General features: G+C 35.8%; 1 protein-coding gene across 1 annotated transcript; it reads right to left on the bottom strand.

Annotated features, from left to right (window-relative positions):
* Window positions 1–1,376: 1,376 nt before the first annotated feature.
* On the bottom strand, window positions 1,377–17,057 carry LOC133515952 (plasminogen-like). Its single transcript, XM_061848603.1, has 13 exons — window positions 16,837–17,057; window positions 16,521–16,551; window positions 15,651–15,816; window positions 13,864–14,069; window positions 12,784–12,986; window positions 12,020–12,086; window positions 11,581–11,625; window positions 9,137–9,308; window positions 3,691–3,899; window positions 2,682–2,875; window positions 2,092–2,149; window positions 1,561–1,605; window positions 1,377–1,487 (listed from the first exon to the last, which is right to left on the bottom strand). Exons 1-13 carry the CDS (start codon window positions 16,879–16,881, stop codon window positions 1,414–1,416), a joined length of 1,515 nt encoding a protein of 504 aa, XP_061704587.1. The 5' UTR covers window positions 16,882–17,057; the 3' UTR covers window positions 1,377–1,413.
* Window positions 17,058–17,339: the final 282 nt, after the last annotated feature.

The raw sequence follows: 17,339 nt of genomic DNA on the forward strand, positions 1-17,339 counted from the left end.
ACACCTTCTCTAATTGCCAAAAATGTTCAATTTTAGATATTTTCATGCATATGAACAATTTTTTTTACATTGTAAATATTTTAAACGATGTGCTGATATTTGGTGAAACGAAAAAATATTATTTCTCGGGCCCTAAATCGGGTCTGATATCTGGCCCATAACCGCGAAAATCGAATTTCGTCAATTGCGGGCATTTTTCTCTGTCACTCTAATTACGTCTTAGTGAGAGTAAAAGAGAGAGATCCCCGCAATTTGCGAATTTCGAGTTTCGCGGTAGGCCCCCAGGCCTGATAAAGTGTGAATGTAATTGGCACTTTAGCATGAATGAATTAAGAATTTTTTTTTTTACTAAATATTTTTCAATGTAATGTAGACTTCGTAAAAAAGATATACAATGGATTTCTGAAAGATGAACCGTACCTAAAATAATTAAGTAGTATTATTATATGGTCTGTGTTGATAATTATACGTAATTATTAATATTAACTTTAGCGCCAATTACATCCACACTTCCCGATAACGGGCCCGAAATTAGTCCCGATTTTGGGCCTTATAATCGTTTTCCGTTTCACGGAATATCAGCACATCGTTAACAATATTTGAAATGTAAAAAAATACTTTGTCTCTAATTGCCAAAACTGTTCAATGTTTGATATTATTGCATATGAACTATTTTTTTACATTTCAAATATTGTAAACGATGTGCTGATATTTGGTAAAACGGAAAAATATTATTACTCGGGCCCGAAATCGGGTCTGATATCAGGCCTGATAAAGTGTGGATGTAATAGGCACTTTTCCCGTAAAATCCCATTGAAAAATATAATGATGTTAGACAATAATACGTTCAGTTATCACAAACGATCGATGGCCACGACGATGGCAACGGGAAACGGCCGACTCCGGCCGGATTAAAAATCAGTCCGGTTTGCAATCCCTCACTATGGACAATGGTATTTCACCGTATCGTTCTATTCTTTGAGTAGGTACGTATATTTTGTTGTACTACTATCTATTCTTTACTATTCGAGAGATTCGTGAGCCGATACTTACCACCACTTACAACAATCTTGAAAGGAAACTCCATGGAAATCATGGTACCTATGTCACCTATATGCGTTCCTTGTTTTATATTACGAGTACCTAAATTAACGCTTGCAAGTTGAACTTGAAATTTATAGCAATCATTCTACAAATAAGTAAGAATATATTATAGCCGTTCAAACAAATTTGTCAGTAGAAGGCGCGAATTTCAAATCATCCATGGAACGATAGCCCTTCGCGCCTACATGTTCTAAATTTGCTGCTTTCATCTACTGACGGAAATGGCTTGGCAGACTATACTTATCATAGTGTCAAGAATATGCAATAAAACATTGTTAAAATTGTATACTAGGTATTATTTATAATTATTTATTTGCACGTTTTTCCATCTTCAGAGTTTTTCTGTATCCAGTCAATATAGTTGCTAACCTTCGTGTAGACTCCTAAAACAAAATTATGTTAAATTGAAATCATATTTAAAAAGCTTTTTTGCAGTACAGTTCATAGTTCCATTACCTGGGTATCGTGGATCAGCACATCCAATGCCCCAAGATACAACGCCTGAAAAAGGTCAAAATACCCACGGTTAAGTAGCATTGAGGATAATATTGCTTTGCTACTATTTTTTTTATCAGGCGTATATAGCTGTTTTTTCATTAAACAGGTGTCGCGTTCAATACGATGGATCAAACGAAGGCCCATGATATATGATATGCATGACATTCAAAATAATTTTTACCCAAGACGAAGACGCTTTGCTTCCGCTTCGCACTCGTTTGGTCAATAAGTGGGTAGTAGGTAGTACGATTTAACTGAAAACTGTTCAACGAATACAGCCTAATTTCGATAATTTCTTTAAAATTATTAATTTTCTTTCAGATTGCATGGTGGACAAATGACATTCTTCTTAAGGAGCTCTATCATTGGCCATCCTTTGATTCGTTATTGAATGTGGCACCGTGTATTTAGATACGCTTTGCTTTGCTTATTTAATTTTTGCAACAATTTTGTGGAACATCATGAAAAAAATGTTTTGTTGTAACTCGCCTGCTTGTACGTATCTTCCTGAAGTTTCAAATACCAGAAATGGCCCGCCGCTGTCACCCTGAAATGTAAGTAATAGGTACACTGAGTTTCTTTTAAAATTTGTACCACGGGGTAGGGTTATTTGACTTATTTGGAATCTTGCTTTGCTCTTTGGGTTGCTCTGATTGCACATTATATTTAAAAAAAAACAAACTCATATGTTACGATGATTGATAGATCGACTTAAGTTTTAGATTTTGAATGATTATCGACACTATGATTGTCTAAATTCCAAATAAGCCTAGGAGATAGTGTTTGCTACCGATTATCGTTGATGAGTTAAAACCAAACGCATGAACGCTTTGCTTCCAACTTTGTTATGCGAACGGCTAAGGGGTGGAACTTACTTCCTGCTTATCAATTCCCGGCCCACTATAACTTGGGAGTTTTTCAAATCGTGAGTGAATAGAAATCTCTTAGGTAAGTACCTATGCTTCATTAAAGAACACAGCGGCGGCACTTACCATCAAGTGTGATTGTGGTCAAATGCTTGCCTTTTTCCAATACAAAAAATCGTTAAAATCTGCTAAATTCAACCATTTTGATCATACCTGACAGCCATCCTTTCCCTTTGAGAAAGCGCACATCATAGTCGGCTTCAGATGTTGCGACAGCTTGGAATGCATGCACTCCTCGTCGCTCAGGATCTTGAGGGTGGCCTTCAGGAGGACTTTAGATGCCGAGGCCTCTGGTGCAATCCGCCCCCATCCCACTATGGTGCCCACTCGGTGGCTGAAATCTTTTCCTGTAAGTAGATATATAGGTTTAAATAAGTCTGAGCTATACTTCAAAGACATTTATATATACCTATATATAACTAAATTTTGACCAAAGTGTCGCTTGACGGGCTTTGCCTTCCACCGATATTACTTATACTTAGAGAATTTAATGAAAAATGTATTGTTTGATTGAAGTTATTGGCAGTTTGCCTTGAGAAATAGATCTGTTGTTGAGTTGATCGCGTGGTGGAATCAGTTATACCAAGTCTCTTATGCAAGTATAATGCTTTAATTATTATAACATTTTTTTTTAATATTAACAAGAATCTTGGTATTCTGAAGCGTATATTACACCAAGGTACACATAATCAAAGCACACAACATAGCACACTTTCATAGGTTATATAAAAAAATTACGACTTTTATTTTTTCATACAAAATAATGCAGCAAGCAATGTATGTAATGTACTTTGTTTTAACTCAAATCGTCTCATTAATGACGCGAGGTCACAACTGTCACAAGTGATCATGATATTCATAAAATGAATTATTCTCTGGTAGTGAAAGCTAGACTAGACAAATCTTTCAGAATTGTTTTACTGCACTAAAACCGACGTCTAGTTTAAGTTTGAGGTTATATCAAAAATGCACACTGTATATCCACGCCGCGATCAGCATCAGCAACCAGTACCCTAGCTAGTTGTGAGCGTGAGCTGTGGGGATAATGGCTCGCAAAGCCAAAATACTTGAACTTAATTCTTGAACACTTGATTGTATGAGCTTTAACAAAACAAGTACCTAAGTTTTTCCCTAAGTACTCCAGGTATCGACTGTTTCTTACCAGGTTCCGGCAAGCATATAGGAATGATGGTAGGTCCAAAGGTCACGGGTGAGTTAAGCGTAGCGATCGCGATGTCGTTTTCGTCCCTCACTGCAGTCGAAGTGAAGTTCTCGTGAATGTTCACTCGGGAAATGTTCCTCTTCTCCACTTGTTTTAAGTCGTCTAAGTTGTCCAAGCCGATGAGGACGTGCATGTCTTTGTGGTCGTCCCTTAATGAAATATTGTATATTTTTAGTTTAGTTAAAACCATCAGCCGCGGCCGCGATACCTGTTACCTATGTGTGATGTGATGGTGGATCGAAAAGCGTACAATCTGCTTGAATTCTGTAGGCCCAATTTTTTTACAGATATCAAATATACCTACTTGTTGAGTATGAAAATGTAAGTTACATTTTATACACTCACTGAAAGTAACATTTTTGCCACACCGAGTGCAATTGTCGCATTTATTAGTTTCCCTAACACTTTCTTCGCGCATTATAGGCAATAAGTAAGTACGTATTTGCAGGCGTAGTAATGTAAAATATGTAACCAATTTAATTTTACGCGTTTACTGAGGTTATTTTCAGATTTTAGATAATGGATCCTGCACTTTTACTATGGTATCTTCTACATTGGCCATTTTTCCCAACTACTTTTTTTAGGTTTGGTAATTTGTATGTTGTTTCTACTCAGAATCACGAGCTTTTTCTTTCCTATGATTTTGGAGAAAAAAGTTCTAAGATTATTGTTCTCATTCCAATACCACCTCATAGATTTTATATGACGGTAGGTAACGGAATGGAAGGAACGAAACATGTATGGACATTTTGGAATCCTTTCTTTCTCCTATTAAAAGGAAAGGGGACAGCCGTTTTTCCATACAAACCAGTCCCCATTTTCCTCTCTAAATATTGGCCTTGTGGAGAATATATTAACATAATTTGATGTACTTATATTAACCATAGCTATGCCCCTATGTGTGACTTTTTTAGATTTTTTTTATTCAAAAAATTAGGAGCGAAAAGCACATTTCATACAAATTTTTAATTATTATATATGCTTCTAAATCTTTTAATAATTAAACATTGGAAAGAAAATCAAACGTAGCTGTGGTTGATATACAACAAATTGTGACAAACTAATATTACAATAATGTTAATATCCAGAGAGGAAAATGAGGACTACATTTGTATGAAAAGGAGATTTCGCGCGGGTCCTCCACATGTCGGGCCATGCTCAAAGTAGGGTTCCGTAGTTACTCTTCCGTCACAATAAGCTAAACTGGAGCTTAAAGTATGGTAGATTGTTAACCAAGGTATGAACTGTGGGTGTATGTCTTTTTACTATAAAGGGGAAACTTTTTGCGATAACTCAAAAACAGCTAAACTGATCATATCTTCTATAGTTTTCATTTAATGTCTTTCTTAAGCTCTACTTCCAAGATTATTTTCATATTTTTTAGACCTATGGTTCAAAAGTTAGAGGGGGGGACACATTTTTTTTTTCTTTCGGAGCAATTATCTCCGAATATATTCACTTTATCAAGAAATGTTTGTTGAAGACCCCTATTAGTTTTGAAAGACCTTTCCAACGATATCCCACACTGTAGGTTTGAAGCAAACAAAAAAATTCACCCCCACTTTACGTGTAGGGGAGGTACCCTAAAAAAATTAAATTTTTAGATTTTATTGTACGACTTTGTCGGCTTTATTGATTTATATATCCATGCCAAATTTCAGCTTTCTAGCACTAACGACCACAGAGCAAAGCCTCGGACAGACAGACAGACAGACGGACATGGCGCAACTATAAGGGTTCCTCGTTGACTACGGAACCCTAAAAAAGGTGATGATTCTGGATAGAAATAATATACGTATTTCCAAATCTAAAATAAAAGCAGTACTGTAGTGCACTTTAAATAAAAGCAAGGTACCTATCCAAGAGGGATGCACTGAGTACCTATTATTTATGAAATGTTGATATATTATATATGGTATTATTAGAAATATGGTAGGTACGCCTCCCATATAGGTAACTGTATAGTTTCATAAGATACTGTGCGGTGAGTTCACAATAGTAGTTTATGTGACTGCTACATAATGAAAGGCATTATGTGAATTAATTATGTACAGTTACATACACTGTTTTATCTACATCAATATCATAAGCTTCAACAATAGTTATTTGTTTAACAAGGGGGCAAAGTTGTTTTTTTAACCGCTCATGCTAGAGTCGGGGCCGACTGCCATATCGTTCAAGTAACATGCGAAATTTGTCAAAATGGTTTGCAACGGACACTTCGTTTCTAATAAAACGTCATCTCGACTGATGTTAGATTAGAGGCCACATTTCTTTGTTTTCCCAAAGATGTTCTAAATTTGAATCTAATTATGGTATCGGTTATGGATAAAGTCAAGTTAAAATTACGATGCACCTACAGATACAGGTTTGTTAGTATAGGCTGTTAGTTTATCGTTTCTAAGTATATTATAGATAATATAGATGTAGATAAACATATTTAAAGGCCAACGTAACGTAACGCGTGTGACGAGCGGGGTAAGTGAAATTTTGGAGACGAGGGTGGTAATTCACGACAGCCGCAGGCTGGAGAGATTTAAAGACCTGAGTTTGCAATTTTCTTGCCCCGGAGTTACACACAATGTTTTTCATCACACTTGAGAACGAAAAAAACTAAATTTTAAGCGAAATAATTCTTTATATACGGTGACATATCAAATATTTGTCTGCCATATTGTCATTTCTTGACGGGTTAGGCACGGGAGGTACAGACCTATTTGGCATACAAATAAAATAATAATAATAATAATTTTGGCTAATATTTTTACATAATTATGTAAAAATATTTTAAACGGCTATTAAGTTAATCAAATTAAATATTATTAAACATAAACAAAAATATTAAATTATAAACGTCAGTATTTTAAAAGTAAAACTCATTTACGCTACTTGGCTTGTGTGAATTACTGACATAATAAAAAAAAATCCCCAGAGATTTATAGCTTTTTAGGGTTCCGTAGCCAAACGGAAAAAAACGGAACCCTTACGGATTCGTCATGTCTGTCTGTCTGTCCGTCCGTCCGTATGTCACAGCCACTTTTTTCCGAAACTATAAGAACTATACTGTTGAAACTTGGTAAAGTAGATGTATTCTGTGAACCGAATTAAGATTTTCACACAAAAATAGAAAAAAAATATTTTGGGGGTTCCCCAACTGAAACTCAAAAAAATTTTTTTCATCAAACCCATACTTGTGAGGTATATAGATAGAGACACTTCCAAAGTGGTAAAATGTGTCCCCCCCCCCCTTTAACTTCTAAAATAAGAGAATGATAAAAGTAAAAAAAAAATATTAGGTCATTACCTATTAAATTAAATAAATCATCAAATCATCAGTCATTAAATTGGGGTTTTGTATGAAGAACTTTAACGAAATTTGATTTTTCATACAATGAATTTTGCGGATTATTTTGTGATGGCATTTTCCAACCAAACAAATTTATGCCAGTAATCTGAGACATTTTTAAGGCACATTTTCTATCTCATATTTTTTTTTAATCTGTCCCGTCAGAAAAATATAAGTCATTTAAATACTCGAGCCGGCAGCACATGAAAAGAGCTGTTTTCAGGGCGGTGTTCTGAATACATAAAACAATAAAAGTAGCAAATAATTGTATGTAAAAAATACCTACTGCGAAGTTACTATTAAAATAAATAAACTATGACATGACTAATACTTATGAACAAAAACGCCAATTTCATAGGTATGTAATGACCCAATATATGATGTACATTACCATGCAAACTTCCACCGAAAATTGGTTTGAATGAGATCTAGTAAGTTTTTTTAATACGTCATAAATGATACGGAACCCTTCATGGGCGAGTCCAACTCGCACTTGACCGCTTTTTCACAATTTCTAACTTTCGCGGGAACAATAAAGGCCTTTATCCTTCAGTAAAAATATTTTCGAGCAAGTGTGATGAAAAATATATTTACACGACCTAAATGCCAGAGACGGGTGTACATTTTATATATTTTTGGAACGTTGTCTTGTGAAGATGTTTCTGAACTCGACCGCACAGTATCTTATGTAACGTCAAGTTACAGGTATTTCAAAGCCTGTCATTACTCCGTTATCGCTTTCACACGTATACCGTTGATTCATTGATTTGTGAGTCGCAAACATTTTTATTTATACGAAAAATCTTTGGCTCATAAACTAGCTTACTGCTGATGATGAACAGATGCTCATAATTCAGTGTCGCTGACAGAGCAAAAACCTTTTGAAAAACTGAAAAATATAATACTTTTTTATATTTTCACGCTACATCACAGCATCTTATAAAACAAGCTTCTGTCAGTATGTCTGAATTTTTGCGATAAATTCACTTAACAGCTATCAAGGTTTAGGTGTATAATTTGTTAACCTGTGTGTGACCGGGGCGGGTCGCTAGTTTACTATGTATGTTGTCCTAAAAGTGACATTTAGATAGCAACGGCAGCAGCATACACTGTTGCAACGTTCGTGCTACAGCTTGACGCGGGCGTCGTCACTGTCAAAGTGACATTTGGATGGCAATTGCAGCTACATGACTGGTGCGGCATTACTGCTCCGACGTTGACGCAGGCGTTGTCACTGTCTGTGTCTGTGTTTCTATTTATATTAGAAAATGAGTGACGATTGAACGTTCCAATCGCGGCAGTAATGCGGCTACGAACGTCACTTATTTCATCAAGAAAATTTACAGTGACTACGCCCGCCATGGCCGCAGCAGTGATGTCGTAACAGTAATGCAGCTGCAGTTGCCGTCAGTTTTAATTTCCTTTAATGAATCACTTTCGTTGCCATATTACAGCTGCGATTAGAACGTTTAATACGTCACATTTATCACATAAATGAACAGTGACATCACCCGCGTCAACAGTAGCAATAACGCGGCAACAGTAAATGATGCTGCAGTCGTCACCGGAATGTCACCTGTCTTCCTTTTTCGTTCACTATGACAAACTAAATATGAGCAAGATGAGTAAAAAGGGGGCGGAAGGCTTGATCAGTAACTGTGGTAGAGACACAGCCCAACGGTCGGTTTAACTTTAATCATCCATATTTCTGTTACCCTTACCTATCTAATTAAGGGGGTATGTCATTGATATCTCTAATGTCTAATGATACTAATGGCGCCTCTACTACGATTTGATAATTTTTCGTCCACCTATCCGCATGGATGCAACCTATATTGTGCCAGAAAATACTTACTGCTTAAAACAGTGCCTTGCACTGTCAATACCTGTCGTATCTGTTTTTTTACGAACTTTTTTTTTATTCTATTACTCTTGACGAACGAAACGTGGTTCACATAAGGCTTGCTTGTCTGCCAACTACCCGCTCTACTCCCACTATTCGCATAGTCAAAGTTGCAAACTATCCAAAGGTACACTCACCACTTGAAGCAGTGACCGGCACTTAGCACGTGTCTGTCTGTAATGATAGCGCCCCCGCAGTGCATTCTATCACTTTTGATAATCGCCACCGTCCATGGAAATGAGTAAGGCTCTGCCCGTCTCCCGCCCACTATTCGCTGGGACACTATTGTATCGGACGGTACGCCACATTCTGAAAAAGTCCATGGTTCCCTATTAAAAAACCACATATAGGTCAATCTTATTCCCTTTGTGCCACAATTAAAGGTTTATTTAAAACTAAATCAACCTCAATGTATCCAATGTAATATGGAAAACTTAATAAAACTATTGAAATATAATAATTCACCAAATGTAATCAAGTTAGAAGGTTTTATATATATTTAATTAAATACCATTTACGGTTAATTATTGTATATAAATAGTTAGCTACGATTATTTTTATAATTAAGTGTTTGTTTTTCTTTTTTTTTTGTATGGAGAAGGTCAGAAGGGTTTAAACTGGAGATCTTTGTTATTAAAAATAGGTAAATAGGAATATTATTAAATTAATAGTTACGTCTCACCGCACTGTAGTCCATATGATGGCACGACCTAAAATATTAAAATAAAATCTTACGGGAAGTTGCATTCGGAGAGTTCTAGTTTATGAAGGTAAACAAACAAGAAATATTTTTGCCAACCTTAATATACCCAAAGAGCACTATTACACTAAAAATTGTTTGAAACATAACGTATCCGTCTCACCACACGATTAACACAAGAACCAACACCACTTCGACTGGTCTGTCGCACTTATTTACGCACCACGAAGAAATTATGCACGCGATAATAATGGTCCTTTTAAATTCACCATGCCACAAGTCATAAATTAGAATAAGTATGACCAATTCAGTTCTACACTACACTATTACGCTATCAGTTTTTTATAAACAAATTAACAAACACGTTCTATAGACCAGCCTACTCTTCGAAGACATTGTTGCAAAACGTGTGACTGGCCGAATAGAAAATTGAATTCCGTTTTTTAGACGATAATAAAACTATGACTTAGTGGAAAACATATTTCCTTATCATTGAATTTCACGCAAGTTATTACAAAACAAGAAACGGATACATATCTTTGCGTCAATTAAATTCATTGCATTTTGCGTTGTAGCTAAGTCGAGGTACTGATAGATACATATACGAATTATTTTAATGAACGAACGAATAAAATATAATTGGGTAGGCATTTATTATATAAAATGTACTTATTTCTTCTCTTTTCTGATATGTTGAAGTCCATAGATTTTTGTAATAGGTAGCCTTGTTAATGTTCCAACGCTGGGCATAGACCTTCCCCCTTTTTCTCTACTCCAGATATTATAAAACTTTTATACACAATATTGCCCGTCTTTGCTTTCATTGTGGATCCAATCGATATACTTCGAAACGACCGTGTAGACACCTGCAGAAATAGTGGAATTATACATTAATTATTAATTAAGTATTACCGTAAATTCAACTAACTTTAGTCCACAACTTACAACTATGGTACAAAATCACGTTCGTTTAAAATTATTTATATATATATCGAAATTATATGGATAATGTTATATAGAAAGAGAACTAGTATATCTAAGCTAAAATGTCCCTAAATAGTATAAGTACTTAAAGATCGTTAATAATCAACGTTAAAAATTGGACCATATTGATTATTGGACTAAAGTTACCTGAGTTTACGGTACTTAGTTGCTTTTGCTAGGTACCGTAAACTCAGCTAACTTTAGTCCACAACTTATGGTCCAAATTCAAGTTCCAGTAAAATACGTATAAATTATATATACGTATAATTATATTTGTCAAACTGTGTTGAGTATACAATAAAGAAATGCATTAGTATATCTTAACCTCCAAAATATATGTAACAAGTACAAATGAAAAAGGCTCTTTAATAATCAACGTTAAAAACTGGACCATAGTTGTATTATAGGACTATAGTTACCTGAATTTACTGTAACTGTAGTTATCCCTAGGGCCTAGGGGGTCCATTGAAAGTTTTTGCAGTTACATGTACTGATTACATATTTGATAGATATACATATTAGATATGTATAGATAATATTTCCAGGCTGTTAACGATTATCGTGTACCTATTGATTCTTATATGTTTTTCTTTAATTGCAGGAGTTTGCGTAAAACTAGCCTCGAAAATTATTGGATAAGATATAGGCATTGCGCTTGGTACTGGGCTTCTATAGCTTCCTGGGAACTTAGCCAAAATGCCAATCGTTCCTAAAAACGCCAATGAAAACTTAATGTATGGAAATATTCATGTGGCTTTTCGTAGCATGTGTCATCCTGATACAATTTTTCTTTTTATTTGTCTTCGTCGATGTACGATTGTCATCTTGGTTAGGCCCCCAGGAAAGAAAGTGGTGAGAAGAGTAGATATCTAAGAATAATTGCTGTAAGTAATTTACCTGGGTAATCCGGCATTGCACAATCAATACCCCATGACACGATTCCTAAAAGGTAAGTTTTGAATGAATGTAGTGACAAAACTCCGGTTTATTTAGGTGAGATTAGGCCCTTCCAATGTGGCACGCGAAATGAAGGTGGAATTCGACCCTTGCTAGTAGAACGTATGTTAAGTTTCTGCTTGCTGGCTCCGACGAGACGAGTAAATCACCTATGTACCTAATTAAAAGATGTCGGTGAATTTTGAACAAATCAGAGGGCTCAAAATGCCCTTTTCCTTATTTGAAAATCAGCTCTGCTGCATTATTCCGAAATTTCTTTCAAATGTATTAAATTTACTGTTGGTACCTTGACATAGAAGGCCAAGACCAAGAATTGGTCAATTGGAGTTTATTATCTGGAATGGAAGAATGATTTAAAAAACAATAGAAATAAGCTAACCAACATGATACCACTTTCTGTTATGAGTGCTTGAATGAGTAGAAAACAGTGGTCCACCACTATCCCCCTGTTGATAAAAAAACAATGAATGATTAGTCTATAGTATCGCATTTAATACCTTACTTAAAAATACAATATCCAGACCAAAAAAGGTGGACAAATCAAAATGTATTTTTATCTATTTATATAAGTTAATATTTAAGGTTATCATGGAACCTAAATTATATTGAATAGCTATATTACTAGGTTTATATGGCCAAGGATAGCCAAGTATCACCCGCGGGTCAACTCCACCTCGCAAAGGTTCAACCCAGTCCGACTAAACTATGTTATAAACCAGAAATACTACTTTCCTAAAAATCAGTTCTGTAATTTTTATGCAGATCTAGGCTTTATTGCCTATTGTAAAAAAATCTAAAGTTTACTTATTTAAGTTTCAAATGCTGACACTGTATTGATTTATGGGAAAAATACCTAGTATTAATTGCGCACCTTTCATTAAAGTGTTAAAAAGAGTAGATAATTAACTCATGCTGCACGTAACTCCCTTTTTCCTGAGATAAGTAGAATTTACATATGCTATTAGGGCCACCCCACACTAGCGTCTTTTGAGCGTCAGCTTGGACAGCGTGCAGCGTGTAGTCGGCGCTATGGAAAATGTCGTCGCTGCGTAGTTGCGCCAACGTTGTGTCGAGCAGCTGCCATAGGGTTGACTAGTCCCCGACGCTCGCGAGACGCTAGAGTGGGGTGGCTATTATTCTCACCTGGCAAGCGTCTTTTCCATAAGCGTACGCGCACATCATTGTGTTGCTAACGAGGTTATCTTTATAAATTTGCGTTTTTGTACATTTTTCTTCCGGAACAATCTTCACTTTGGTTTCCAATAGGTGTCTTGAAGATGTTAAGGCTCCTTGTCTTATCTTGCCCCAACCAGCAACAGTTAAGGGAAGATTGTCAAATTCCATGTCTGGAAATTAAGCTAACTTTCTAGAGTTGATTTAACCTAACAATTTAACATTCGGATACATGAGATACCTACCCAAATTATTGTACGAAATATATTTTTTATCACAACGTTTCATGCAGGTAGGACTTTACACCTCCAAATTTTATTAGTATTAGTACTCTGACATTGGGGACCTTTTACATCTCCAGATTTAATGTGTTTTTAACCATAGAGACTATACATCTCTATTGTATTGTATTAATTATTTATTTTAAGATTATTATAATGTAATGTTTACCCAGGTATTGGCTGTTGTATTTATAAATGTTGTTATGTATTTTTCATGTCACTATATGATGTTACTATAAATGTTGTATTGACTTGTAAAAGAGCCCTTGAGGCCTACTTGCAGAATAAATTTTTGAATTTTGAATTTGAATTTTGAAGGTATACTGAAGGAGAAATACCTATATTGATCTCCCGGAAGTTATGAATTGTGAAAAAATATAGCTTTTTTTTAATTATATATGTCATTAATTAATACGAACCAAGTATAAATGAGTTTTACTTTTAAAATATTGACGTTTATTTTTTTGTGTAGGTAAGTTTATAAATATTTCATTTGCATAATGTAATAGGCATAAAATATTATTATACAATTTTAAATCATGGCCGAATCTTGCCTTCGATGCCTAACCTGTCAAAAATTACAATATGGCGGACGAATATTTGCAATGTCACGACCGTTAAAATTTAGTTTTTTCTTCGCCAGTACCGTACACATGAAAAACAATGTACCGTAAACATTATGGTGTGTATTGTTACCGGGTGTAAGAATATTGCAAACTCGGGTCTTTAGTTCCCTCCAGCTTGCGGCTGTCGGAAATTAAGTTAGTACCTTCATCCGGCAAACAAATAGGCCGAACTTTATCGTCGAACTTTATTCTCCTGTCAAGAGTTAGCACAGCCAGGTCGTTGATGTCCCGCACGGCGTTCGAGGTGAACCTGGGATGTTTGACGCCATTGCTTACTCTCCTAATTTCGAAGGTGTTGTCCAAGCGATCGTGCATGCCTACGTGAACTTTAAGATCTCGATAATGAACCCTGAAATTTAAATATACATTTTAATATTTTAAGGGACTTCGGGTAGCTTTTGGAAATGTGATCATGCAGTGTGTACACACAGGGTTCGCCTTTGTTGTATTTAATTTACTCTGTAACTGACATAACTGTGTTTCTCGTGTTTTTATTTCTATGTACAATAAAGTATATACATACATTACGGAGCTATGACACTTTAATAATTTAAAGTGCTTTACACGAAACTTTCAAACTGGCTGATGCCAGTTCTAAACAGTTTCTTATGTTCTTTAGAAACGGCACTGCAATCGAATCTTTATCGATGGCAGCCGACTGCCGAAACATGTTAAATAACCGGCCAAGAGCATGTCGGGCCACGCTCAGTGTAGGGTTCCGTAGTTACTCTTCCGTCACAATTAGCTAAACTGGAGCTTAAAGTATAGTAAATTGTTAACCAAGGGATGAAACGGTACCTTTCACCCGAGTTAAACAAATAGGCAAATTTGCATAATCAGTACGTAATTAAAGTAAGTCTTTTTACTATGAATGGGAAACTTTTTGCGATAACTCAAAAACAGCTAAACTGATCATGCCCTCTATAGTTTTCATTTAATGTCTTTCTTAAGCTCTACTTCCACGATTTTTTTCATATTTTTTGGACCTATGGTTCAAAAGTTAGAGGGGGGGGACACATGTTTTTTTTCTTTCGGAGCGATTATCTCCGAATATATTTAGTTTATCAAAAAATGTTTGTTAAAGACCCCTATTAGTTTTAAAAGACCTTTCCAAGGATACCCCACACTGTAGAGTTGAAGCAAAAAAAAAAAACACCCCCACTTTACGTGTAGGGGAGGTACCCTCAAAAAAATTAAATTTTTAGATTTTATTGTACGACTTTGTCGGCTTTATTGATTTATATATCCATGCCGAATTTCAGCTTTCTAGCACTAACGACCACGGAGCAAAGCCTCGGACAGACAGACAGACAGACAGACAGACAGACAGACAGACGAACATGGCGAAACTATAAGGGTTGACTACGGAACCCTAAAAAGGTTGCTCATTATAGAACCGTTAAACTTAAGTACTCGTAGCAATGGTCACAATATTCACATAACTGATTTTTTTTAACATTTATATAAGCCATGGAATGGTAAAATATTGGACCACAGGAAGCTGAAATACTACTGATATCGGATTGAACAACGTACAGAATACATTTCCCGTCCAAAAGTTACAAATAGTTACCTACCGCTAAATACATAATAATAGTAGATTTATCAGTAGGTAATCTAGTAATCTGTGGACAATGTTGTTGGTCTCACACTTTATTATTCTCTGTATTCTATTTCTGTGTCTAACTAAACCTGTGTGTTACTGTTTTTTGTTCCAAAAAAATTTATAACTTCCTGTGATAGACTAGAGTATTTTACGATAGGGTTATCGCACCTGACCGTAGTTTGGAAAGAATTGCAAACTTCTACAAAAGTTGTAGGAGTACTTTAGATCCTAGGATCGCAATCAATCCGATTATTGTGGTGATCCTTGGGACCTTAAAGCGTGGGTATGCAGATAGCAACGAGAATTAATCGTAGACTATGTTACCCAAACGTAATGCAGTGACCAGCTGTAAGGATATGCAGGTCAGAGATGATGGCACCGCCACAGTGCAGCTTGGAGCCCAACATAAGTGCCACCAGCCAGGGGTATTGGTGCGGCTGAGCTGTGGTGCCGCCCACTATGCGACGGTTTGTGCCCGCAATTCCGCATTCTGTCAACATATTGTTCAGTTGGTTAACAGCGATCGGACAAGTTTTCCGAAAGTCCGCAAGTTCGAGTTTTGCCGGAACCGGGGTTTTTTCTATTTTACCTTTAACATAATTTAGTATCGCGCGTACATGCTTGATAAAAGAATAGTTTGACATATTGACCGTCTTGAATAATGCCTTTTTCGTGTAATGTTAGCAGGATTCACGTTTTTCAGTATATGTATAAGTATAAATTATCCAGCCAAAAACCGATACGTAAATAAAAAAGCTTTATCCTTTTGTAGTAACCCGATTTATACTTTAATGTACCTATGTACTTGCTTTGAAAAAAATATGGTAGGTGTCACCTATTGTGTGGATGGAAGTGTAAGATCGATTTCAGAAAAAAAGTCGTTAAGTCATTTCCAGCTACAGTATTGTTAATCACAGGCAAACAAGTTTATTTTCAAGATGCTTAACATACACGTATAATACAAAAAATAGGTACCTACATTATACATTACGTTTAGATATTTTAAGCACACCGAACCAATTATAGTGTAAACCTATACATCTTGGGCAGAATTGAACTGATTTGTTGGTCAATTACTTCTTAGAATGGTAAGTCGAAATTATCACGCATTAATTTTATATATGTGAAAAAAAATGATATTTGGCTGACATATTTATGTGTGAAGAAGATAGTGTACTGTAGTAATATATTTACCACATGAAGAGTTATATTTCTGCCCGTAAGCCTAGAAAAAAACATGAAACAGTGATTGATTATGTGTAACTTATTGGTAGATCTATAAAAAGATGTGGCGGAAATACGAGTATTAACTGTCAACGGGTAAGTCTGGGTAAGTTAGTTGGAGAGCGGCGGGCTGGTTTCCCGGAGTCACGAGTTCGAGTCTCGGCTATATTTTATTTCTAAGCATTGATCTCATCATTACTCCGAAAATCCCGTCCGTCACGACAAGGACGTGAAAATTCACTAAGGAGCGACAGGTGAAGAGCATAAGATGCAATAAGTAACTTACTAACTCTACGGAGAAGCAAATTATAAACAGTTTATACGAAAACATTGGACCACGTTACTGCTTGAGGGGCAAATAGACCAGTTCGGCATCACTGCAAACGATTCATAGCAATAAAGTGAACGGAGGTAAGTTTTAATTAAAAATTGAAATTATTTTAGACTCGTGTATTGTAATTTGGTGTTAGTTCCTTTGTTTGTATGGTCATGAATTATTTACACGTTGTTGAAAAAAAACATTAATATCAATGTCATATCAATAGCGGGGAACCGCGATTCAAAGTAATAACCGCAGTTTAGGGTATCGCCTACCGATGTCTACTCGCCGAACCGTTGGGTCCTATCCTTTATTTGGGTTAACTCCTTTCAATATAGAACACTTTTTACCCTACAGTACTTTTATACATGCAGTTATAGATCGTGTCACGAAGTCGCGTGCGCTTGACTCGAATTGTCATGTTATTAAAAGGTTACATTTGACAAATCTGCGCGTCACCGTGGTTGACA

Source organism: Cydia pomonella, chromosome 3, assembly GCF_033807575.1.
Source record: "Cydia pomonella isolate Wapato2018A chromosome 3, ilCydPomo1, whole genome shotgun sequence".
NCBI lineage: Eukaryota > Metazoa > Arthropoda > Insecta > Lepidoptera > Tortricidae > Cydia > Cydia pomonella.

Excerpts from the sequence above, each read along its gene's own strand:
- LOC133515952 (XM_061848603.1), bottom strand. The coding sequence starts at position 16,881 with ATGTTTTCGTATAAACTGTTTATAATTTGCTTCTCCGTAGAGTTA. Across the intron at positions 9,309-11,580 it reads TGCAATGCCGGATTACCCAG|AATGTGGCGTACCGTCCGAT; the intron begins GTAAATTACTTA and ends GGACTTTTTCAG. Across the intron at positions 2,876-3,690 it reads TATATGCTTGCCGGAACCTG|GAAAAGATTTCAGCCACCGA; the intron begins GTAAGAAACAGT and ends ATCTACTTACAG.